The sequence below is a fragment of the Amblyomma mixtum genome, chromosome 6 (genome assembly GCF_055824585.1).
Source record: "Amblyomma mixtum isolate Tamu chromosome 6, ASM5582458v1, whole genome shotgun sequence".
In the NCBI taxonomy this organism is placed as follows: domain Eukaryota; kingdom Metazoa; phylum Arthropoda; class Arachnida; order Ixodida; family Ixodidae; genus Amblyomma; species Amblyomma mixtum.
The window spans coordinates 25,241,242-25,266,617 of NC_143017.1; the positions used below are offsets into that span (position 1 = coordinate 25,241,242).

A 25,376-nucleotide genomic window follows, 5' to 3' on the forward strand; every position below is an offset into this window, starting at 1 on the left:
GTTGGGCTTTCCATTCGGCCCCGATACCACGGAGCAGGCAGAGGGAACGCTACCGAGGGTCAGTGTGCGCGACAGCTGGCTCTGGTGCAGAAAGATCGCGCCGTATATCGGGCCCCTCAAAGGAGCTGACAAGCGCGAACGGGCTCTGCGATTTAGTCCCCCTTGACAAACCCAACAGAATGTTCGTGGAAGTAAACACAAACGAGCTAAGCTAGAACTGAAATTCTTCCCTTCAGACAGTAGCCGCACCAGCAACAAACGCTGCCAGATAAAAAAGGGAAAATGAACGCGCCCAAAATAAGCAATCTATGGCAATACTACAAAACCCGACGCGTCGCGCATGGCGGCAGATGCGAGACGCACCAGGCAGACTCGAGGGAAACAGCCGAGAAAAAAAAGCAGGGTTTCAGCCAGGCGCACTTACCAATCAACAAGAGCTGGCTTTTCCGAACACCGCCTACTGCGTTCTATATCCCCTAGTTTGGTAAAATAACAGCGCTTACCAGGCGAGACGAGGCGGTAAACGGGTCGCATCACAATGGGGGACCTCTCCGACGTTTCATGCACACGCACACGAGTCCACACAGTAGGCCGCGGGGTTCACCACCGCACCACGCACTTACGGCACGATCCGATCCTCGGCGACAGGCGTCCCCATCGCGGCGGTGCGAGCGTCGTGGTTCCCACCTTGGTTCACGGAGGCAGCACCGAAACACTGCCTCGCAACGCTAACCACACAAAGGAGCACAGCACCCGAGCACCGCGGCACGCTTCGATGAGCCCCCCTCCGGGCCAGGGCACAAACACATGCGTCCACAGACCGACGCTCTTTTCGAGGGAGACAGCAACAGCGTGACTCCAGGCCGAGAGCACGGCCTCGGTTCGACCGGTCGACTGACGCTACCGGCGCGACCGCCATCGCCGCCGGAGCGGCGCCCGCAGCGCCTCCTCTCCACGCTGCGGCCGCCCTCCGCACTCGGCCGCGACAGCAGCGCCACTTGCGCTGCGGCGGAGGACGCGTTCGATTTGCCCCCCTCAATTCAAGGCGCACTCGGACGGGAAGCGCGGCCGCCTTCCCCTCTTCACTTGACGTCATCGGCCTTCCGAACTTCCCCCCATTGAAGGCCGAGCGATACGCGCGCTTCGGGTTATCTCCGACCATTTCCCGGATAAAGAGAATAAAGATAAAATAAAGAGAATAAAGCCACGACCGACACAACATGCCGTGTCCCGCGAAACTGTGTAGGCGAACGAGGGACGACAAGGGGTGCCAGCAACAAATGAATTCCATCAAACCTGCTCAGTCGCTTACACTGCTCTGCCGGAGCAAGACGGCGGCAGACGCGCCGGCTGCAAGCGTTCCGCGTAATAATCGGCTGACTTGTATTCCAGCCCGCAGCAGGCATTTTGCATTCGCGCCAGAGGCCACCCTCATCGTCAGTTCTGCGGACAGAACGAGATCTCTTTTACCCGCTGTGCAACTTCAAACAGGGTTCATGTATTGAAACCTGGCGGTTTGAATGGGCCATAATTTGGAGGCTGGCGGACTGTCCGACGCCCGAGGTCAAAATGTAAACTGTGTTCATATTGCAGACTTCGAGGCTGTTGATAAACGCACAAACGTTTGGCAACAAAGCAGTGACACAGATGCAGTTAAAAATGCATGGATATAACAGTCCGAGACAAATTAAGAGCTAAAATGAGGGGGAAAACAAAAATTAAACTACACAGAAGTAACGGAGGTAGCTCTCATTGGCCACTTTCAGATGGCGCCACCATCGGTGAACCTCCCCACAGTAGTCACTGATATTAGCAACTTTTTGAAGCGGAGTTTCAAAACTGCACCACGGCACAGGACAGAACTTCCTGACACGACTTCCAAAGAATTTCGGGAGGACACAATCTGCTCTTCAGACAGTGGGGTCGTCGCACAGCTGAAGTGCCCTACAAGAAAAGTATAGAACTTGCAGGGCACAGAAATTTCCCACTGAGCGCAACGCCGACTGACAGCACCAAAGACCAGATGGCGCGGCGAACGGAAACGCTTTCAGCTTCAGCAGACCTCCCAGCATACCACCGTGCAAGGTACCAAAACACAACAGAAACTGCTGGCGGTTCAGCATTGCTAGGCACGGAATATTGAGCGAAGGCAAGTTTTTGCAGGTGGACACCAACACCACGCACATGAAAGTGGAATTGAGGTGTGCATTGACCCAGGGAGCCAGTTGAGCGCCTTTCCTTTCGCCAAAATCAACGGACCCTACAATGTTGTCAACGCTAATGAACGCCGGCGGCCCAAATGTTTTGTTTGGTCTTTGAGGAAAGGAAATGGCGCAGTATCACATCTCGGTGGAAACCCGAACCGCGTCCTAAGGGAAGGGATAAAGGAGGGTCTGAAAGATTTAAGGAAATTGTTTTTTGAGGAAAGGAAATGACGCAGTATCTGTCACATCTTGGTGGACGAAGAAGGGAATGAGAGAAGATATATCACGTGGCTACCACACCTCCAACGCTGCTCCACATGAAGGCGAAATTGCGGCGCCGGCGACCTTGGCATGACTAGGGCGGCAAAGCTTTCGCTTTAAAAAGCTGCCCCCAAACTCCCGCCGCCAAAGCAGCGTGGCGCCGATTTCGAGCTGTGAACCGACAATGGAATCGTCCGCAGGCAACTGTTTGCGAGTCCCAGCGCATCACACGACGGGGAGTGCGACCGGGTCCACCCGAAATGGTCCTTGAACCCAGCTGACCAGCGGCGGGGGTCAAGCGCTGTCAGGGCGGAGTGCTAATGGCGGCGCCGCAACGAAGGGAGCGGTGCATCTTGCCGCGCAGCAGCCGGGGCAAACGAACGGGACACCCCGTGGTCGTTACACCCTCTCCGTGGCGCTTCCTTCCCCGGGGCCAATGCCCACTCGGCGAGCAGGGAAGAAGAAGGCGCAGGCAGGGGTGGGTGCCCCAGCGCCTCGCTGGCCGTCGCCCCGATACCCCCGGGAGAGCGAGATGGGGGAGGGGTGGCCCTGGAGGAGAGCACGTCGGCGGATGAGGAGCCCGCGTTCAAGGAACACCTCTCCCTCCGGGGGAAACACCGCCGCCCGGCGCCGAAAAACGAAAGTGAAGGAGCGGGCGGCCCGGGAAGGGTAACGAACGATAGCCGAGAGAGAAACGGGTGAAGGAACGGAGCAGCCCCTCGCCACCCGGAGTCGGATCGGATGCCGCCGCCAGAGGTTGAGGAACAGGCCGGCTGGAACGGTCGTGTGAACAGCCGCGCGAATATCGCGTGCAGCCAAGCGATCAGACGCGTCAGCGTAGCACACAAACGTGGAAGATCGACAAAATGCGTGCACTTAGCCTCTTCAGAGTTTCACTTTCCACTTCTCAGGCTAGAACAGCACCTCAGCAAGCTGAAGCTGGCTGTGCACGTGGTTCCAGAGCGCCCGGATAAATTCGCTTCCGCCCGAGTTAGGCAAAACGTAGCCGCTGGCGACGGACAATCAGGGCTGCTTGGAGATCAAGGAGGGAGTCCCGTAAGCGGATGATGTAAGACCACGGCAGAGCGAGCACAGCACAAGCACGGAGGACGGACCATTTCGTTGCCAACCGGACCCTGCGGGCCGAGGCGGCCAGGTGGCCGCCGCCGGTCGGCGCCGACATCCGGCGACCTCGCGGAAAGTGCGCAATCCAAGACCGGAAGGAGCCGATCCGCCCAGGCGAGTCACCTTCGGCGGGGCCCCGGAGAGCGCGGGGGGGCGGCGATCGTGATATCCGGCCGCCCCCAACGACGAGTCGCACCTGCGCGCGCAGGCTTTGGTCGCCCCCGACGACCGTTACGGACGATGACCGCATCATGTCGCTCAGGCCGCTAGCGGTGACCGGGCAGTCACGTCGTGCTGCCGGAGAGCGTGGCGTGGCACGAAAAAAAGTAAAACTGCCGATGCGGTCAGTAAGGTAGTATGTTGTTGCTGCGTGCTTTTAGGAACAATGCGCAACACGGATGACGATGAACACAAACGCCACTCGACCCGAGTCGACCATGTTGCACATTGTTCTCATAGCTGATGCTGACGAGCTTAACGCGAATACGCCCACGGGATTGCTACCCAGTATTGGAAAGGCGCGTTTGTTGACATTAGAGCCTTGGTGTAAGGGGTGACGCCTCCAGCACGAGTGCATCTACGGTAGTTGCGGAGTGACACGAACGTTCGTATCAGTGGAAAAATAAAAGACTGCCTAAGCTATACACGGCTCACTTGGCGCATTCGGCGGGAGCCGTGATGTCCTTTAATTTTACCCACTACTCCTTCCTCCTCCTTCCCCTGGCTTAGCTAGGCTTCTGTGTTTGTTCTCTCCTTTTTATGCTTGTCTCTTTGTTTCTTCTCTCTTCTGGCCTGGCTTGCACGGCTACTACAACTGCCTGCACTTACCAAAGCCACTCGGAGTGGGACACCAGTAACGACTCTCGCCTTAAAATAGCGGCATTCGATGAACGGAGCGCGTTCCAGGCTAAAGCTTGATCCTCGGAATGCGCCCCAGGGATGAGGCCGGATCGGCGGCCACGCCGTCGGCTCACCCCGGCCGGTTGCCATGGGTACGAGAGCGTGCATCGGCGAGCCATCGCCGGGCCTGCCACCGGCGCGATGACCATGCTGAGAACCCTCCACAGTCAATCGATCCACCAACCAGGCTGGCACAATGCCATCATCAGTGGCACGTGCCACTTTCGCCCGCGCTGCCGACGAGGGGCGCCAGGAAGCGCTTCCGGGTCGGACGCCGCCACGCACGACCCAATTCCGCCACAGGGCACTCAGACCGCCCACGTCCCACCCGTTGCATGGATGTCGTGCGAAGACGCCCAGCCTGGGACACTGGCTTCTCACCGGTTCGCTCTCTCCGTGAGAGTGGCGCCGAAAGTCCCGCGGGCCAACGCCAGTGCGGAACAACACGTGCATCACCACCGGCAGGCGCGATGCGAGCGACGTGAGAAGTAATACGCGCCGACCTCGATCAATGCTCGGGATGCGGGCAGCCGCGCCCGGGTCGAAGCCCGGCGGGGGCTCCAGAGGCGGCAGATGCGACCGGCGTCTGACCTCGTTCGCAGGGGTTCACGACCTGCGCCGCCAACACGGCCGCCGGGTCAAGCGGCACTCCTCCCCCCCTTCCAATCAATGCGCGACCCACGGCGCACGCGGAAACGCCCGCCAAGCCGGCACACACCGCCGGTCGACGCTCTCTTGTGCGCCGAAAGACGCGCTTTCCCCGGCCCGGCGGCGGCAAGTACTCGTGCCGTCGCCGCTCGCGGCGTTTCGCAGCCGACGAGCCGAGTGACGACGTCCCCTGGCCTGCACCGTGCTACGCGATCCGACCGTTGTCACTAAACCTGAAGACAAGCGTAAGCAGCACTAACAAGTGCGCGGAAGCCAAGAAATAGCGCTTCCTGCCACGCAGAGTCACCCGGAAAGAAAGAAAGAAAGAAAGAAAGAAAGAAAGAAAGAAAGAAAAGAGGAGGGGAGAGCGCTAAGGTAGAACATATGGGTGCACCACTTGTCAAGATTCCTCGCGCAATCGATGAACAGGGCCCCAGTGGTGTTCATTCACACCACCGGGGGAGTCTGTGCGCTTCGCGGGGCGGCAGATACTGCATAGGCAGGCAACGAGAATCGGCGCCGCGAGCGATGCCGCCGTGCGTGATTGATCGACGACGGTTCCTCGGACGACGCCCATTCCGATTGGGGGTTGCCCCAGGGGAGGAAGGAAAGCGGGTCACGACGACGACAGAAAACGAGAGGAGAAGAGCGTCAACAGAGGCGTCGAGGAAATCCGGCCCGCTCCGCGAATTCCCCGATCGGAGCAGTGCACGACCTCCCCCCAGGCTACCACACGCGGCAGCGTCGCGAAAGACGGCGTGAAACCAGAGAGCGTGGCATTCGTGAGGCCACAAGAAACTTTAACTGAAGCGAGGGCAGTAATAAAAACACATGGGAGAATAATCACGGGCTTCCCCACAAGAGACCGGCTGCCCTCCGGAAACGGGAAAAAAAAGAAAGCGGCCAGTGGCTGAAGACTCGGGCTCTAGAAAAGGGCTGGACGTAAGCGGAGCGCCACGCTGCCCCGCCACACACACGCCTAGTGCCACCATCGAAAGTGGTAGCACGGGAAGCGAGAGGCCAAAGCCCCTGAGAGGAGGAGGAGGGACGCTACTGGAGCGCGGTGACGATGACGGCGGCGGCAGATCGGCGCATGCCCGGACCTGGCGGGGGCAATAAACCCGCCCAGAGGAGCCGTCGACCGACGAGAGCAGCATCCAAAACAAAGGGGGAAAAAAACACGGGAGTCGCGAGCGAGTGGAGGAGGAGGAGCCACGCCTTCTGCTCCGAAACGACTCGGTCGACTCGGCTCGCGCTAGGGCCATAGAAAATTTCAGGGAACACGAAACCATCTGCCGGCGGAGCAAATGACAACCGGTATTGATTAAATGTTTTCTATCATATTTTTGCTTAGTGTCTCATACAACCTTATTCAGCTCAGTGTTTAGAAGCTACTGCAGCATTACGCTAGTCTGACACACGTGCCACACGAGCAAATTTAATTCCATCAAGTGCTTACTGCCTTCAGTTTTAATGACATTCGCGCGGCGCCGTACACTCGGATTTAATGGCATCAGCCTTACTGCCATTCGCGACCTACTGAGTTCGTCACAACTCCGTGCAATGCGTACTCTCGCCCTCATTCCGCACGCAGAAAAGCATGCAACTTTGTCAGTAACAGCTTCTTAACCAGTAGTAAATGGTCGGATAAGGCATGTATGCTGCATTTTCGATGCGAAGGGCGCCAATTTCGCCAGCCCTCCTGACAAATACCCTCGGCTTATGCGCTGACAGGCGAGTTTATTATGGCTACTTTCTCGACTTTTCAAGCAAGAAGGGAAAATAATTAATGTTATTACATTTGAGCAACCTATAGCTTTGGTCTAAGAACCTTTTCCCAAGCATTTCACCGCAGAAGAGCCGAGAACCAGGCCGGGGGAAACCTTGTACCCATCAGAAAACCGGTGGGCACCCGGCGGCAGCGGGGATCGAACCCAGCACCTCCAGAATGCGAGGCGGATTCTCTGCTGTTTCAGATATACGGACACAACACTGCACTCACCCAGCCCTAACCTGCCCCTTTCCCACAGAACAGCAACATTCAAGCACACGGGGTTTTCCACGCAACGTCACAATGCGCAATCTGCTATCAGCACTACTTTGCTACTCGAGGAAACACAACATCGCTAATGAAGGGCATTGTGTGTAGCCTTGTACCACCATCAGCGACCACGAATTACTAATTTCGAAACTATTCGCAAAAAAATAACTCGGTTCGAAGAATAAAAAAAAAATGGTTTCCAGAAAGCGGGCCCAAATCCAAGAGCGGTCAGCTTTTCTCGCGCACTAAAGACGGACAGAAACCGCGACAAGGAAATATCACTGTTCAGCAAAGCGTTAAAGCATCACTTTTTTGAGAATTTCGCGATATTCAAGGATTCAAATCTACGCAGGCAGTAGGTAAAAAGCATGCCATGTTTTTTTGGACTAGCATTAAAATAGTGACGTAATCAACGATTGAAATTTCCGCTTCTCCTCAAAGCACCGGACGAGTGCGGGGAAGTTGAGTGTGACGTCAGGGAAGATATGATGTGAAATTACCGCTGCCGTCAGCCACACCCTGCCGTGCCTCGTTGGATGCTGCCGAACAACGTTCGGCACGCTCTGCCTTCGTTTTAAGTAACCAATGCCTGCGGCATGTGTCACTCTGCCCTTGTCGCACGCCTAGAGAAAAGTCTTTCCTCGGCCCAATGAGCCGAAACAGATGTTGGGCAGTCTCTCCTGAGGGACAACCAGCCGGCAGGAGCAATCCTCCCGACAGCTGTGAAGGGAACACAAACAGCGGGCCGGACCCGATTGAGGGTCGCTCACCTCGGCACTTTACCTCGGCGATGCCGCTTATCTCTTCCTCTTCGAACCACGCGACAAAAGGATCGCTGCGTGGGCTCCTCTGACCGATACGCGCTGCAAAGGGGGCGCGCGGTGGCGACGGTATACTCCGCGCCCAATTCCAAGTCATCGCGAATTTCACACTCCCTCAAAATGTTCGCCCCGGTCTAAAGCGCCGATTAAGGAAGGCAAAACATTAACTCATCACTAATTGCTGACGACTGTGTTATCTACCGCTGAGTACATAATCCGTCTGGCATCACCACCTTAAACAAAATCTCGTACGAGTCCAAGAGTGGTGTAGCACTTGGGTCATGGCGCTGAATAGCACAAAAACCCCAGGTGGTCGAAATTATTCCGGAGCCCGCCATTACGGCGCTTCTTTCATTTCCATCCTCCATCCCTTCGCTCACAGCGAGGTGTGGGTTTCACCACCCTCTACTCGTCAAAAAAAAGAAACAAAAAAAAAACACCAGTTGAGTTTTCCCTTCCCGTGGCGAACTGGGGAAGCACTTGATGAAATCAGGTTTCTCGATGGATTGATGGTTCGGACTCGCAAACATTCACATTACTCGACGGCAGGAAAAAAAGATTAGCTATTTATTTACACATAAATAAGCAAGAAGAAACGAGCAAGGAGGAAACTATTCACAGCGTGACTGAACCGTTGATTAGACGAAATCAGCCCCCGCTTAACCGAGGGCGCTCAGATTTAAGCACTCTGTCTCCGCCCTCGGAGGGGACAGCAACCAATCATAAATCAGGCGACACTTCTCACCAACCGATGGTTGGGGAAAGGAAAATCAAGTTTCCGTCAGCTTATCAAAGACTGGGGAAAGGATATCAGCTAACCGCATACTTAGGAAAGAAGGGGTACCGAGCACACATACAACAGCACTGAACTCACTGCATTTCAGCACACATCTGCAGCAACTAGTCACGACGCAGCTAAAAGTTGAAGAACATGGACGAAGGAGATTCAATAAAAAATGGACATGTCGTTTAAACCGCAATGCGGCCACCGGGCGGGTATACGCAGTCCCAGGCGACCGGCCAAGCGCCGTTGTTTCGAGGCCCCGCTCAGGCCGGGCTCGCTCCACTTTGCATGGTGTTGCAAAGCCGCGGTGCTGTCAGGTGGCGTCGGAAGCCAATCGCCTCGCAACGTGAAAACCCGCTCGCCTACAGGAACTGACCGCAACTGCATTGAGTTGCATTGTCCGGGGCGCCGACCCGCGCAACACGCCGCGTCGGCCTCGACCTGTGCGGACGAGGCCGCGGGAAGAATGTCGGCCCCATCTGGAACGGCACGGCTGCGCTTCCCACCGACTTGGATCGGGAGAGCACAGTCACCCGCTGCTTCGGAGCGGCGCCGCCGAAGAGAGCAGCGGTTGACCACGAGCCCGTATCGCTCAGTCCGGAGACAGAAATGGTAATAGCGTTACAGCAAGACGCACACAAGAATGACGGACACAGTGACTGACACCGGGGTGGCTGGCGAAGAAGAATCTTCGTGCGATTCGTCGCCTTCTGAACGAAGTGTTGCAGTCTACTACCTTAAAGAAGACTAAGAAGCCAACGGGAAAAGGTATGACTGTCATCGGTGAAGTAGAGCTTCCCAGCGGCGTAAGAAACACGTTGAACCATGGCCCGAAGTTCAGCCATGAACCACGGGTTCAGGCACATGAGTTCCTCGCTCTAAATAGGCGCATCGCAGGAAAGGCTGCACTGACCAGATCTACAAGTCACTCCTCCACTGGACCAGGCAAGGGCCCCATGGCAAAAGTTGTGCCCTATTTCACACAGCACTGCCTCCGGCTTCTCCAAGCTGACAAGGATGGTGACTTAGTGGTGCTCCCCGAGGCAGTTCCGAACAAGATAGCGCATGTCCCGTGTCAGTCTTTCTTGTGTACGTCTTGCTGTAGCGCTATCACCATTTCTGCCTCAAATAATGCACCATCTAGCCCAAATTGACGTTCTTCTAAGCTCAGCCTGGAGCTCGGCCGAACTCAATGCCAGGAATATAAGTGTTGCTTTTGGGGAAGGGCGCAATAACTGCCTCACCTCTCAGTATACAAAGAAAATGATGAAGGAATAAGTGAAAGAAAGAAGGGTCGGAAGGCTCGGGGTAACCACTGACATCACGCAGCACAGCTCAACATTTGGCGGCCAGAAAAAAAGAGATGGGCAGTGAGCGACGCTACAACACATTTTCGCCATGCGCGCGTCGTCAGCTCGGGTGCCTCGACGCAGTTGGCCGGCCTCGATGCCGACCGGTGGCGCGCATTGCATGCAACGCTCCGTCACCTGGCCGCGCACCACCGAGGGGCGACAGCGCGCGTGCAGGCAGGCAGGGGGAATGCTGATCAGGTTCCCACGGCGATTTGCGAAAGCGCGGCCGCCGCCGCTACGTGACCTGGCTGCGGCCGCCCCACTTGAAGAAGCCTGCGCCCGTGCGATGGAGGAAAATCGGCTCCCGTATACACCGTCCCCGCGAGGCAAGCCCAACCACGCGCTGAACGAACCACGACGGCCAGAAAACGGCAAAAAGATTGGCTGCACAGAGACGAACGGACGAATACAACGCCTACCAACCAGCACGAGTCTCTTGGGGGTACCAGGCTAGAAGAAAGTTGCACTACTCTCGTCCACAAACGGCCCATCCACATGGCGGCGCGCGGGCCACACATACCGGATTTACGCCGGTTAGAAGCGCTAGCCTAAGTTTCATGATATTTTTTGTCTGGGGTTCAACGTCCCAAATGGCCGAGTCACACTGGGGAAACAGTCCGCCAACCCGTCCGACAAAACAGTGTTTTCGTCGGGTTGGCGATCCTGTCACACCGCGTCAACACGAACAGAGGGTAAACATGTCGCTGTCTCCCGCCAGCCTGTGTTGGCCACATGTGCGCCGCTTGTTCACAAACTCTCTGTCACACCGGAAAAACCACCTCAATCGCGTTCCCCGGCGCTTCTCTGCCTTTGCTCGCGCGCTCTCCTCCGTGCGTGTGCACAACCGCGGAAACTGGAGACACTTTGCGCTGTCGTAGCTACTGGCGGTTTTGCAGAATATCGGACGAACTATGATCGTGCGCGGCGGCTGAGGTGCAGCCTTGCTCGATTCTGACTCGGACGACCAGCCGCCACCGCAGAGAAACCGCGCTGGATGATCGACTGGCTGAGAAGGGCGCCTGAGAAAGGCGTTTTCGAAAACTTCATGCGAAAGAATTAAACACGGACTACATGCGTCTACTTTCTGTGCCCTGTGTCTACTTCTACACATTTTGTGTTTTGCGCTGCTGTTCCACAATGCATTATCAACCCGGCCGGTCACTACAAATCACGCCACAATTTCGGCAGATTCATCGAGTTTGTTCCACGCTCTGAGAGTACTAAAAAAAGATATAATTGTACGCATCATTCTTGCAATCAAATGGGAACCCAGTAAAGTTATTCTGATTGCTATCTCAAAGAAAAAAATGCAGCACTGCTTTCTTCTTCATCTCAAGTTCAAAAATAGCAGGACAGGTAACTGGTAACTCGCGCTCACCTGTGAAATACAGTCCCAACTAGCAATCTCTTGAAACACAGATTCCTTCAGATCACACCGTTGATATTTTGGGTCTGTTATATCCCATGGAAAACGCCTCTCTTCAATCATCGCGGTCAGGTCACTTTCCTGGCGGCACGAGTACGACGGCAGCATGTTCACGCGAGCAACTGGCACGCTCGTATGCCGGCTCCTGCTCGGGTGGTTCTAGCGCACAAACCCGTCAAGAAACTTCTGGAACCCGCAGCCGAGGCAGTCCCTGGAACAGGACATTCCTTTTGGCTCCCTACAGAACCGCGTTCGTCACACGTCAGAAGTGTACGCTTGCTCACAAGAATGCGACGGGGAGAGAACGTGCTTCTCCACGGCGGCCGCACCTGCCAGCAGACGGTGGCCAGGGCAGCCTTCCCGTCTGTATGCACCCGCCTGCAAGACGCCGTACCGCAGCAGACAGCATTGCCACGAAAGGAAGCGCTCTTTTTTGCACTTTGCAAACGAAGTTTCCAAGCACGAAAGGCACAAAAGCGGTGAATCACCGCAAAGGGCTTGGTTTGTTCGTGCGGTGTCGCCAGGAAATTCGCCCGGCCGGCGAACAGCGCCAACCGTGTCCACGAACGCTGTTTGTTTGTTGTTCCGGTTCCCGGAAGCTGTCATACCGAGGGAACACCCCAGAAACCTGTCTCGTTTCCCTGCCGTTCGTGCAGTGTGACAAGAAGTTGTGGGACAAGTTGGTTGGGCGACTTGTTGACGGCTCGCTTGCGAACATGTTTGGTTCATGTCGCTGTTGTGTTCCCGCAGTGTGACTCGGGCTAAAGGAACTCAGGCTATGAGGGACGCCGTAGTGAAGGGCTCCGGAAATTTCCACCGCCTGGGGTTCCTTAACGTACACTGACATCACACAGCACACGGGCCTCTAGAATTTCGCCTCCATCGAAATTCAGCCGCCGCGGCCGGGATCGAAACCACTTCTTTCGGGCCAGCAGCCGAGCGCCGTAACCACTGAGCCACCGCGGCGGGTTTCATGATATTCAACCCACCAACTATCTGCGTTGAGTCGAATGCCGACGCAACAGCGAGCCATGCAGCCTGTATCGAACACAGCGCAGCTTAACCAACTAGCCCCCCGAAACGTTCAGGCAATGTATAGCCTAGAATGATTTTAACGAACGCCGCATGACACGCGTACTGAGTGACAGACAAAGCGGCCAGCTAGCTACCCGACGGCCCGCACGCGAACAACGGCCGAGCAGCGAGGAAGGGGGGAGAGAGCTGCAACCGGCGGCGCAGTTCTTCCCAGCGGCACAAATTGGCGGGATGCTTGGCCGCGCAGGAGGGGAGCCAGGGAGCGAGGTGGCCACTGACCGTCAACGAGCTCAAAGGGTTGACAACTGGGTCACCCCGTTTCTACAATCGGTCCACCCGCGCGTGGTGGTACTACGCTGCTCCCCTTCTTGCCAGCCCTCTTCTTTTTTTCGAGTCCACACATTCCCACGCGAGTGGCACAAAATCGCGCCACCGAAACGAGCAGCACGGTCTCGTTAGCAATGCGCACCGCTCCCGGCTCTCACGCGCGCCCACCTAGTCAAGCGGCAGTGCGCGCAGAAGTAAAAAGAAATAGTAAAGCACACCGAAACATGCCGACGAGCATATCGAAAGGTGAAAATGAGCGCTCGCGGGCCGCCCTGTCGACAACAGCGCATTTGCGGGGTCCCCACCCCAGTAGGAGCACTGCGTCGGGGAAATAAGAGCGACGGCGACGCCAAGTAGCACAGGGACGCCCGCAGCCGGTCGGCCCAGATGAGGCGAAACGGGCGGCGGCACATCGACGACAGAGAGTAAGCGGGCCAACGGTAATGGCCGGCCTCGCCTGACCCACGGGTCAACGCCCACTCGGCGGCGCGCGCACACACGGGGGAACACAACGCGGCGGCGGCCACCGCAGAAGCGACCGTCGATCATGCGAGGAGGTGACAGAGGCGAGTTAATTGAGAGAGAGATAGAAGCTGGCAGTCGGCGGGGAAGGGAGACCTGACACGCGCTCGGCCGGACCCCAATACCAGCCCGTGTCCATCACACGCCCGCTGTGTCGGTCAAGCGGCCACGGGACCAGCGACCCCCATCCTTCTCCGTTTCCGTCCGAGCCGTGGACGTCATTCGCGCCGGCGGTCAGCAGCGACAGCGAGAAGTTCGCTGTCCTGCACAGGGGCCCCCCTGTTTCGGCCCTCGGAGAGGTCGTCGACCCGGTTCAGAGGAGGAAGCGCCCCGTTCCCAGCGCAGGAGGCCCCGGCGACGACACGTTGGCCCCGTGCCGAACACGGCGCGCCGCCGCTCCCGATGTGCGACTCCGCTGGCACGCTTTCCTCGCGCACGCGCCGAACACGCTACACACGTGCTGCAGCGGCCCCTGCGGTGCCCGGCCGGCGGAGCCTGCGACGGCGAACGCTGCGCCGAGGCACATCAGGTGTCGTCGCCATTCCACTCTCAAAAAGGCCCTTTCGTGCAGAACACTGGACCCGCAGCAATTATACTGCAGCAGGTATCATAAAACGGTTACCTTCGGCGCGACAAGCATTCAGGCTCGCGAAAAAGCGCGTCCGCATTAGCTGAGCAGAGTTCCCACAGGCGGATTTTTAGTGCAGTAACGACCGAATGCACCAGCGATGCATCTCGCTCTAAGCACGACAGATCGCTCGGGCCTCTTACCTCTTAGCAGCGTCCATAGGCAGACCATGGGAAGGCCCGGCGGAGTTACGACACCGGGCAATCCACGTCGAGCGCCGACAGAGCGGATCACTCACACAAGACACGCACTGCACATACGCACTACACACACACGGGACACCAGCCGACGCGGCCAGCGAAGGCGCCCAGCAGCGAGCATCCACAGGTGCGCGCGGACTCAGCGAGCGGCGGACGACGCCAGGGCGGTGCGCGGCATGGCGGGAAGGGAAGAAGAGCGCGCGCCGCCGAGGGTCATCCAGTCGGCCAACGAACCGCGCCGCCCGGCGAAAAAGAGAGCGGCGGACCACTTCTGGGACGAGGCGTCGTCGGGGCAATCGACCCGGCAGATGGGGAGGGCGCGCACGCGTGTGTGCGCCGAGGGACGACCACGAGCTGACCACCGCCGCGAGTCAGACGCAAATCGAACAGCGCGGCAGTGAGGGAAAGGTTCGCTCGCCCCCTCGCCGGTTCGATCCCGGCGGGCTCGGACACAGCACCGGTGGCGAGGGGTCGCGCACGGGGGGCCACGAGGCCGACCGAGCAGTGGCCAGAGGGGGGAGAAGGGGCGAAAAGAAACGCCGACAGACCTGCCAAAACAAAAGGGCGGCCGACAAAGTGGGCCACTGGAGAAGTGGAGCGGCGGTGCTCTCTCCCCTCCCGCGCACAGAGGAGCCACTTTTCAATTATTAAAAGTACACGGGGGCGCCCTTCTTCCCCATCCAGCGATCGCGCAAGACGGCAGCCGACGCCCACCGCGGCAGCGCGCAGGGTTCATCGAACCCGGCGGCGGATTAGTGCGCGCGCCGGCCGTGGTCGGGGCGGCGAGGGGCGCTGCTTTGGGCGCTCCTCTTCCTCGGCGGCGGCACCCCAGCCCCCTCTCCCCGAGCGTTTATTTGCTCGCGTCTCCTTCTCGCGCGCGATGCTTCCCGGGTGACGCCGACGCACGTCTTCGACCGGGCAGCCTAGTCTGTTCGTGACCCGAGTTCCCCGCCGCTGTCCCGAGATAACCCGAGATGACCGCACGCTTGGGAGATGGGCGCATCTGACGCGCTGCCATGCTACTTTCCCGGAGAACAGCAGAAGAAACAACGCCGAGACATGATGCCGCGGCTGCAAGGTGCTGTACACAGAGCATACACTCAAAAGAAAACATTCGACAGAAGTCTGTCTGGTTGGGAAATTTAATGTTAGGAGAAGGTAAGTGACGCCAACCAAGTAAAATGTTACTTGGTTGGCGTCACTTACCTTCTCCTAACAGAGCATAACACAGCGACGCTGCACTGCGCACAGCCCACTTCTACGCAGTCTTTTCCCCTGATACACCGGAGAACACGAGCAAAGCAGCGAAGGCTGGACTGGTAGATGAAATAAAGTATAAAAATAAAAGAAGAACGCCGCGCTTGCGCCTTTAAAAGCAGCAAGCAAAAAGCATGCGCAGATGGGCGCACGAGTAACCGCGCTCGCCCTAACAGGCGGTCACAGCAACGGCAAATCCAGGCCGCCAACCTCTTTTTTTTTTTTTATTCATCCCAAACCTCATATCGCTGCTGCTGCAGCGCTTAGCCACACAACGTTGCAGCATCTCTAAAACGTTAACAGAGCGAGACAATAACGGGACTAACAAGGAGACAATCGAAACGACTTTCGATTTCCACTTGTCGAGAACTGTCCCTGCAATTGAGACGCCGATAATTGGCGCGACGCACATCCCCCGCCGGCGGCATCGGTTCCACTTTCGCCGCGGGACTTTCCACGGCGCGGGGGGGCCAGCGAACGAGCAAACAGGCGGCGACCCCCGCGACGAGCAAACAAGGAGCGCCGTGGCGAGACGTTTGCTTTCGCCAGATAATCTCCACGTGGCCGTGGGGGGCGCACTAGAAGCACCGGAGCGGGGACAGGCCAGGCGCTCGGCAAGACACGCACCCGGTCGACTTTCACCGGCTTTCAACAGGAACGGCACCCGAGATGCGTCTAGTTTACAGGAGCCGTCGCGACCACGTTTTCGCCCCGTTGCCGCGAACGTCACTTCGGAGAGCCGGCGTGTTTTGTGGGTAGCCGACGTGGGCTCGCCACGCGCTAACCACCCGAGGCCACGCCCCGCGCTCATCAGTGCACGCTAAAAAGCAAAGGTTTGGTTTGGTTTAGTGGGGTTTAACGTCCCAAAGCGACTCAGGCTATGAGGGACGCCATATAGTGGAGGGCTCCGGGAATTCCTGCCACCTGGGGTTCTTTAACGTGCACTGACATCGCACAGCACACGGGCCTCCTAGAATTTCACCTCCGTAGAAATTCCAGCCGCCGCGGCCGGGATCGAACCGGCGTCTTTCGGGCCAGCAGCCGAGCGCCGTAACCACTGAGCCACCGCGGCGATAAAAAGAAAAGGAAGCGAGCAGAGAAGATGGGTGCTGGACAGACAACATAGACGCATATCGTTCGTTTACAAACACTTCGACGACTGACGCAATGTTACACGCAGGGCTGTCGGAAGCACACGCTCTCCCGCATGCTGCTGCCAGATCCAAAAAGCCACGTGCCTCAAAACTGCTGCCGCTACTGCGTCTTGTCGCGCTTGTTGATAGCGAAGGCTACAAGGTGCGCCAGGCGACAGCTTCCAGAGCTTTGTGGTCAGACAAATTGACTGCAATGATATACTTTCCTCAAGTAAAACTGTAGTTTGGGCGAGTTTGTTCATGTTGAAAGAAAAAAAAAACTGGTAATGGCTGGTTGGTTTGGTTATTGGGGTTTAACGTCCCAAAGCGACTGAGGCTATGAGAGACGCCGTAGTGAAGGGCTCCGGAAATTTCGACCACCTGGGGTTCTTTTAACGTGCACTGACATCGCATAGCACACGGGCATTTCGCCTTTAAGAAATTCGGCCGCCGCGGCCGGGATCGAACCCGCGTCTTTCGGGTCAGCAGCCGAGCGCCGTAACCACTGAGCCACCGCGGCGGGTCTGGCAATGGCGCAAGAAACAAGGACACGGAAGGCACACAAAAGACAGGACTGATGCCATTCTTGTGCCTTCCGTGTCCTCGTTTCTTGCGCCATTGCCAGTTTTTTTTTTTACTTTCCTCGTGTAGTAATCTAATAATGTAACGAATTACTTCTGGGCAGTAATTCGGAGGGAATTTGATTAACTACTAACGAAATTACCCTTATTAAGAACGCACCACTGCCCTCTGCGTCGGCAAAGATTTCATGCATAGTTTCCAAGTTCGAGCAGCTCGAAAACAGGAGCAATGCGCGAGAAGCTTGGGCCGGCGGGCCAGGGAAGCTGCACACGCGGGCGAGTGGAGATGTGCGCGTAGCCTTATCCACTGCGATTTTGCGGGTTTTTTAGTCGTACGCAAGGATTAAAATGTTTATCATTATGTCCCATACAGGGTTACCCCCAAAATTCTTCAGTAGGTTTGGTCTATTGGTTTATGGGGGTTTAACGTCCCAGAGCAACTAAAGCCTATGAGGGACGCCGTAGTGGAGGGCTGCGGAAATTTAGATCACCTGGGGTTCTTTAACTTGCGCTGAAATCGCACAGCACACGGGCCTCAACAATTTCGCCTTCATCGATATTCGGCCGCCGCGGCCGGGATCGAACCGGCGTCTTTCGGGTCAGCAGCCGAGCGCCGTAACCACTGAGCCACCGCGGTGGGGCTGTAGGAGCTGCGTTCAGTGTACTATTTTGTATTTTCGAGAACTACAAAGTAATTTAAAAGTAACTGCAATCAGTTTGAAAGTAATAGTATATAATGCGCTTCTTTTCATGACAACAAGTAGCAACGCAATTTCGTTACTTTTCGAAAGTTGAATTCTGCCACGTTTGTTGTTACGGTCGGCTCTACCGAGGAAGCCAACAAAGCAACGCCGAGGACTACACAAGGTTTCGCCCCGTGTGGCACACCCGCCGCGCGAGCTCTGCGGAGTCCCCATCCGGAAACGGACAAAGAAACTCGGCAGTGCCACGCCCGAGGGAGAGAGCGCGCCGCCGCCCACAGTGGAGGGGGGGGGGGGGGGGGGGGGAGGCCTGCTCCGCGGAGGAGCCCTATCGATCCCAATTAGCAACGGCGAGCGCGGTCGCCGCCGACGTGTGTGGTCCTGCGGGAAGGGGGCTCATCATCATCATCATCACGACACCGGCGTCGCTCGCCGCAAGGAGACGCCCGCATCCCCGCTGGGCTGGCCCCGCAAATTAGACGGGGACGACCGGGAGAGACCATCGCGGGCTGCAGCCGCACACCGCCCCCTCGGACTATTCTGCGTTTCATACATAGCAGGCAACGCTGCGGAGGTTGCTGAAGTAGTGCGTACGCGAAATCATATTACTCCGCCGCATATCATTCGCTCTTCTCCAAACTCCGGTCAATGTTAGGACGAATACAAAGAGCGGTATAAAACGACGTAGTAGCATTGAAAATCAAGGTCGAAGCTGTCAGGCGCTCAGTGTCCGGGCTCTCTGGCCATACTTTTCACGGAGTGTGAACTACTTTTTGGGCGCGTATTTAGTAGGGGCGATTCGCCCTACCAACCGCGTATCACACCACCGCGTGCACTTTTTGCTTCGCGAAATCTCGACGAGTCGCAGGACGAAAACGTGGCAAGAGGTAGAACGAAGTCCAGGAGGTGCCAGTCACGGCACTTAATTGTCGCTACGAAACATGTTTGTGTTCCCTTTGGTTGTATGACGAACTACTTTTTGCGTGCAGACTTGGCCCGCGCGAACAGGCGCGCTAGCTTTGTCAGCGTTGTCTGCTACGTATGAAACGGAGTATAGTGCGACCGCAGTGATGGGTCGGCACAAGAGGAGCAGCGACGTTCGCGCATTGCCACCGGCAAGCATGACGACTACGAACGACGCCATATGTGGCAGGGAGCGAAGATACGCGCGCGCAACGAGGGAAGCGGCTCAGACGCGAACCCCAAGTAACAGCAGGCGATAAACGACCCGACATTCGGCTGTAGGCACGGGACGGCAGAAGAAGCAAAGAAGAGCGCCAGGCACGCTCGCTACGACTCCGGAGGCGTGCATTACGAAACACACGCCACCAACGGAAGCGGATGTGGAGAGACCGCAGCACACTCACGTGGCTAACGCTAATCCCGGGCCAAAAGTAAGGAAACGGAGCGGGCCCGCAGTTAATTCGACGGATCATAAACGCCACCACGTCCCTTCAAGGTGCGACTGACCACTGACCTCCAATATATATACATAACTAAGGCAAACGGTGAAGGCATCCGCGGCAAGGCGGTGTCAACAGCTGGGGAGGAGGAGAGCCGGCCGACGCACTGTGCCGACCCCGTGTGGCTCGATTCAGCGAACGGGGCGGGCCGCGAACACGGGGGCCACAAAAGCGCCACAGTAGCGACAGTGTGCGAAAGAATAGCTAGGGGCCTCCCGGGTCGCGGCCATGCGGACCCCCCAGGGCGATGAGGCACGGGGGCCCCCGGCACCGAGGGCGGAACGATGCGCAATGCTCGTCTGCTGCTGCTCTCCTATCGGTGCGACGATGACTCATGCCCCGTGCTTCCCGCAACACCGACTGCACCATCCGCACTCGGTTCCCCTCAGCGATTTTCGATCCCTACCAATTTCATGACGCTACACTCCTGGCACCAATGCCCGCACTGCACGAAAAAGTTTCAACTCGCACTGCAGCCTTCCCTGGCTGTGGTCCACCACGAATGCGATTTTCTACAGTCGAAACGGGAACAGCAACTGCCGGAGCTTTGCGCAACTGCATACCCGCGATCGCGTCGCCTTTCACAGCTGCCAGGCTCCCACGTGAAATGAGTCGTTTTTCAAACTTTCCGTCAGAGTTTTAGATTTCTTTCAATTAGCCTCCGGACCCGACAGAGCTCTGTAAAATGGTCATGTTCCGAGTTCTATGTTGCGACACATTATGACGCCTGTTTGTCCGAAGGAACTCCCTCCTGCAACTTTCGTAGAAATGCGCCCAAGAAATGAACTTTTCAGGCAAGGAAAACGGAGACCGCATAATCGGGCCACCACCGCAGCAGCAGCAGCAGCGGCAGCGCACCGCGAAGAGCCGCCCGAACGCATTAACCCACAGAAAGCGGGCTTCTCCTGCATGCAGGATCGCGAGGAAGAGAAGCCCTCCATAGTGGGGGGGGGGGGGGGGGGGGGGGGCGACCGCCGCCGTTTCGGCCGGGTCACCACACGCGGCGTAGCGCCGCTTCCCGGCGCGGCCGACGACCCAGCGGCCCCGTGGGAAGAGCACAGCCGCGGAGACAACGAGGAGCGTTCCGGGGGCTTCCCACTGGTCGACGGGATGCGCTTCTCCGTGGAGTTTATGGCGTCGCACTTTGCGCTGTCAGCCGGACATGGCGTACTGCTCCGGGTCGTCTCTAGGGGAGCTCTCTAGAGCACATCTCTAAGGTCGTCTCTAGAGCACCTCTCTAGGGCGTCTTTAGGGTCGTCTCTACAGCACCTCTCTAGAGCGTCTCTAAGGTCGTCTTAGAGCACGGGGGAAGCGTTGTGCTCCCGCTTTGTAGCGCTTGTGTTATTCACAATGAACTTGCTCAGTTATCTGCACTGACGTAATGTCCAACAAGTTGGGAAGGGAATAACAGTTGGCTATAGGCAGAGACGAAAGAGACGAGAGAGGAAAGCACGCAATTACTGTACCTTGCCAGCACTCAACTCACGAGGCAGAAAACTTGGAGGCTAACGAAAGCGTTGAAATGAAATTGAGAACACACCCTCGGGGGAAAAAAAAAAAATGAAGACGCATCTTAACGATACCGTGGATGATCGACGAGAGGAATGGGCACATCTCATGCGGAGAGCAGATATCCGATGGCGCAGTGTATAGGGTAAAGGAACGAAGGACAACGTGGCAAGGGGCAGCGGATAATGTTAGGAAGGTTGAGGGCATGGACGGTCGCAGCTGGGGCAGGATACAGTGGATGTCGCTGCGCTGACGGTAATCATCATGAACGACAAGGCAAATGTGCTTAACCAAACCGCATCGCGCGGTGGTGTGCGCCTCACGCAAAAATAAAAATAAAAAAATAATTCGTTCCATAACTAGGCGACTAGTCGGTAAGCAGCTAGCCTAGTTTTCGCGACATCTGAAAATCTCACGCGCAATCAAGTCCAGCTGCCACTTTTCCTCTGGCCACAACCAGGTCTGCGGCCTGTAGTCTATACGGAAACAGAACATGCCAGCTTCTACCTGTTTCAGGCGGAAAACAATGTTTCCGCGACGACGATCCAGAGGCTCGACATAACCCCCATCGGGGGGCACTGTTTTTCAAGATCATCCACGAGGGTATTTGCGTAACAGGGCGAGGGCTCAGAGAAGCAAATTAGCGGCGGTTGCGCGCCTCACTCTCCACCAACGTGAGATGCTGCGACTGTGTATGCCTGGTAGCCTGTCATGCCCTTCTCATTTTTTTTTTTTTAAGCTGCCTCCCATGTAACAAATTATCCGCGAGGTAACGCGGAGGACAGAGCGGCGGCACAGCTAGAACCCACAGCGGTAAAGTGCGCAAGCGAAGATAGAGGGCTTCCACCCTTCAGCCTGCGTTCAAACTGACCAAAGAGCGCAGCGCCCCGTGTACCCCCTTTGTCAGAAGTTTAGAGCCCAGGCGGCTTGCTTCTGAGGCACACCGTGTGGCTTGTAATGCATCCTTAGTGATCAGAATCTCCTGAAGGCAAGAAGATTTTTGGTCCTGCCCCTTCCAACAGGTACGACTTCCACGAATGCTATAGAAGCCCCCCTACATGGCTTAGAAGCAAAGCGCCTGCGCTCTAAACCTCCTGCCTGAGCAGAACATTAGGTGGGCGGATGAGATAAGGAAATTTGCGGGGATAAGGTGGCCGCAGCCGGCACAGGACAGGGTTTATTGTAGGGATATGGGAGAGATTTTTGTGCTGCCGTGGGCGTAGTCCGTTTGATGATGATGATGACGATGATGACCTGCACATCTCAGCTTCCGCGCCAGTATAACCTCTCCTGAAAGTGGGGGCCTCGTCTGAACCCTCTGACAACAGCGCGATTGCTATTACACAACGCACTCTGCGACTGGCGAGGACAGTTCAGCACCAACGCGCGCGTTCCCACTTCACCTTGCTTGTCAGGTCCGTCGAGTGGGCACGTCGCGACGCATGCGCTCAGCCTCTCCACACGACAGGCCGGCTGCACTGCGCCAAGCCAGCGGACCGCCTTACGTGCTGCCCCTTCAAGGCGGCCGCGAGAAGAGGGCCACCGCTGACGGACACGCGGCCGGCGAATTCGGAGCGGATCAAACAGTGTCGGGGTGAACCACCGGGAGTCGACCTCGTCACACATTCCACCGGAGAGCGCGCGCGCGCGAGAAACGCGCCGGCCGGGAAGGCCAAACCAGACCGATAATTACGGGACACCGATAACAATTACCCCCCACCACCACGCCGAAAGATACACAACCGGGGCGAGGAGAAAACCAAGACAGCAGCGAAATAAAAGAAGCCCTGCTCGCACTCGGCAGGCCAAACAATGGCCGTGCGTCCTTCCACGCGCGCCAATGACTGACAGCGAAACGGGGTCAGAGGCCTCGCCGAGCGGGTTCTCTGCGCGGCAACCCCCCCGCCCTCCCGCGCGCGCGCGCGCGCGCGCACGCACACGCACACACACACACACACACACACACACACACACACACACACACACACACACACACACACACACACACACACACACACACACACACAGCGCCATCTAGCCGCGGACTCGAGAAGCAGCGATCGCGACTGCCTCACAGGCCGCCGCTGCACCAACAGCAACGACAACAAAAAACAAAAGAAGAGAATAGGAAACAGGCGAGAGACGCGGAAGTCAGTCAAAAGCTCAACAAACACTGGAGCGGCCGGCATCCAGCGCAAACCTCCTCCTCCCCATGCGCGCGCCCTCCCCTCTCCTCCCCGGGCCCAGGAGAGAGGCCGGTTCCCTAGGTCTTGTCCCTAGCTCAACAGCGTCATTCCGCAGGTCACGAAGCAGTTTGACGTCACCCGAGGCCAACGAACGCTGCGCTCCCTGTTCGTCGCCGAAACAACCTGTGGCAGTGCCCTCGCCCACGGCGCGCAAAGGATCCGGGGAGCGGGAACACGCGTGGCAGCGGTCCCGTTGGACCACGATGTATGGGGAGAGTGCGGCAAACTATTAAGTCGCGCTTTTGCGGCCGAGAGGACCTTGACCCGCCAGCACGGCTGCACAGAAACGCAATGGAAGGCCGCCGTTACGAAAACAAGGGAGAGAGAGAAGAAAAAGAAATCGGACGAGAGAAGTACGACGAGACTCAAATAAGGAAAGACAGCCGCCGCGCTGGCAAACAATTGCGGCAAAACCGGAACGCGCAGATCGGCCTCTTTGGCGTAGCTTCAATAACGACAGGAAATCTTGACAGCCGCCGCCGTTGCATATTCACCGGCGCCGTCAGCCTTGGCGGGGCGACAGTCTTGTGCGACCAATGCCACGCCGCCCCCTTTGTAGGGGCGGCGAATGTTCCACTTCCGACGACACAAGCGGCGCAGCGAGGTCGAGGAGTCCTAAATATCAACGGCCACCGCATGACCGACTTCAACTCGGCTGTAGCTGCTAATTCTGAGGCAGCATACTTTCGCTCTTCCTTTTTTTTTGTACGCTGCACCATCGTAGTGTTTTACAGGACGATTTTGTTTCCATTCACGATGTTGTGCGGGCGGGGCACTTTTTTCTTTCATTTTATCAGCCCGCTCTAAAGTATGTATGAATACGAGTTTCCTCTCAACGCAGTCGGAAACTACGCTCCTGTCCTTAAGCCAGCCTGTCGTGTCCGGTCGCTGTGTTGAATGCAGCGAAAGACGCACACGGTACTTTAAGACTTCGTTTATTTAAAGCCGATGAGGGTGCGACCAGCGTCGACCGAGGCAGGAGCCGAACTGGCCGCCCGAAGAAAGGAGGGAACTGAGAAGCGTCCACGGGAGGGAGTGGCTTCCTAGAACAGGAGGAGGGTGCGGGGGCGCACCGTGGGGGGGGCATCCGGCGACAGCGTGCGACGAGGGGCAAGCGGTCGTTAGGAGGAGGATTGAGTGGTCGTTAGGAGGAGGATGCGAACTGTCGTTAGGAGGGGAATGCGAGTGGTCATTAGGAGGGGGCGCACACACACAAAAGCAATAAGGGGACACAACACTTCCTTCCCCCTTAGAAAGTTGCCTGGTATCGTGCAGGGGGTCGGCGCTCACGCGTGGAGGCGCGCTGGCTTTGTGCGCTCGGGGGAGAAACACTTGTAGGCTGGCTGTTGTTCGCTGTGTCTCCTGGGTCTGTCCTGGGCGAAGTCTCTTCTTCCGGGAAAAGGTGCCAGGCTATGTGGGAAAATGGTGCACGTGTTCTCTCCGCTGGCGGACAGCTCTCAGACGGCGTCGTAAATCTACGCAGCTGGTTGAGATGTCGGCGTGCTACTGTGCCATGTATGTTGACGAGCCAAGAGCGCAGGCCTATGCGTCTGACAATTGTAGCTTCCTCCCAGCGTGGCTTTTTCAGAAACTGTCGGGCGAGGACGCGCTGCCCCTCATTAAGCGTGCCGCAGCGCGGAATTGCTTTTTCTTCCCGGAACGTCTCTGCCTTTGGCTCGGGGAGGATGGCTGTGAGCTGGGTTCGCATTTCACGCTCGAACATCATTTTCGAGGGGGTCTGGCCTGTTGTGCTCTGAACCGTCGTGTGCTGCTTGAAGAGAAAGCGCGCAAGGCGGCGCTGCAGTGAGCCTGTCTGATCTCTTTCAAGGGCGCGTTTTAGCTCGGCTACGTAGCGCTCGGCTTGTCCGTTTGTCGCTGGGTGGTAGGGGGCCGATGTAACTGATGAGATCCCGTTGTCGCGATAAAACTTGAGAATCTCCGCAGACACAAACGGTGTTCCGTTGTCCGATACTACCTTGCGTGGCAGGCCGAACGTTGCAAATAGTGATCGGAGGTTGTCAATGACTGCTGCCGAAGTCGTCTGTCCCATTTGCCTTATCTCAAGCCACTTTGTGTAGGCATCTACGACCACAAGGAAAGTGCAGCCCTCAATTGGTCCTGCAAAATCAATGTGCAGTGTGTGCCATGGTGTGTCTGGCTTTTCCCATTCTGGGACAGGAGCTTTCGGCGGGGCGCTCCGGCTGCTCTGGCA

At 57.2% G+C, this 25,376-nt stretch overlaps 1 protein-coding gene across 10 annotated transcripts in view; it reads right to left on the minus strand.

The window, feature by feature from the left end:
• The window catches only part of rdx (BTB/POZ and MATH domain-containing protein rdx), a 231,005-nt gene that overhangs the window by 41,675 nt on the left and 163,954 nt on the right, over positions 1 to 25,376 (minus strand). Inside the window, exon 1 of one of the 10 annotated variants that reach the window (XM_089547673.1) lies at positions 504 to 943. The exons of 7 other annotated variants lie outside the window; for them this stretch is intronic. In XM_089547673.1, the coding sequence (XP_089403799.1) occupies positions 504 to 534 (31 nt within the window). In that variant the 5' untranslated portion in view covers positions 535 to 943. Of the gene's footprint in view, positions 1 to 503; positions 944 to 25,376 lie in introns of those variants that run through there. 2 more of the 10 variants (XM_089547678.1, XM_089547671.1) reach the window with 2 other exon arrangements.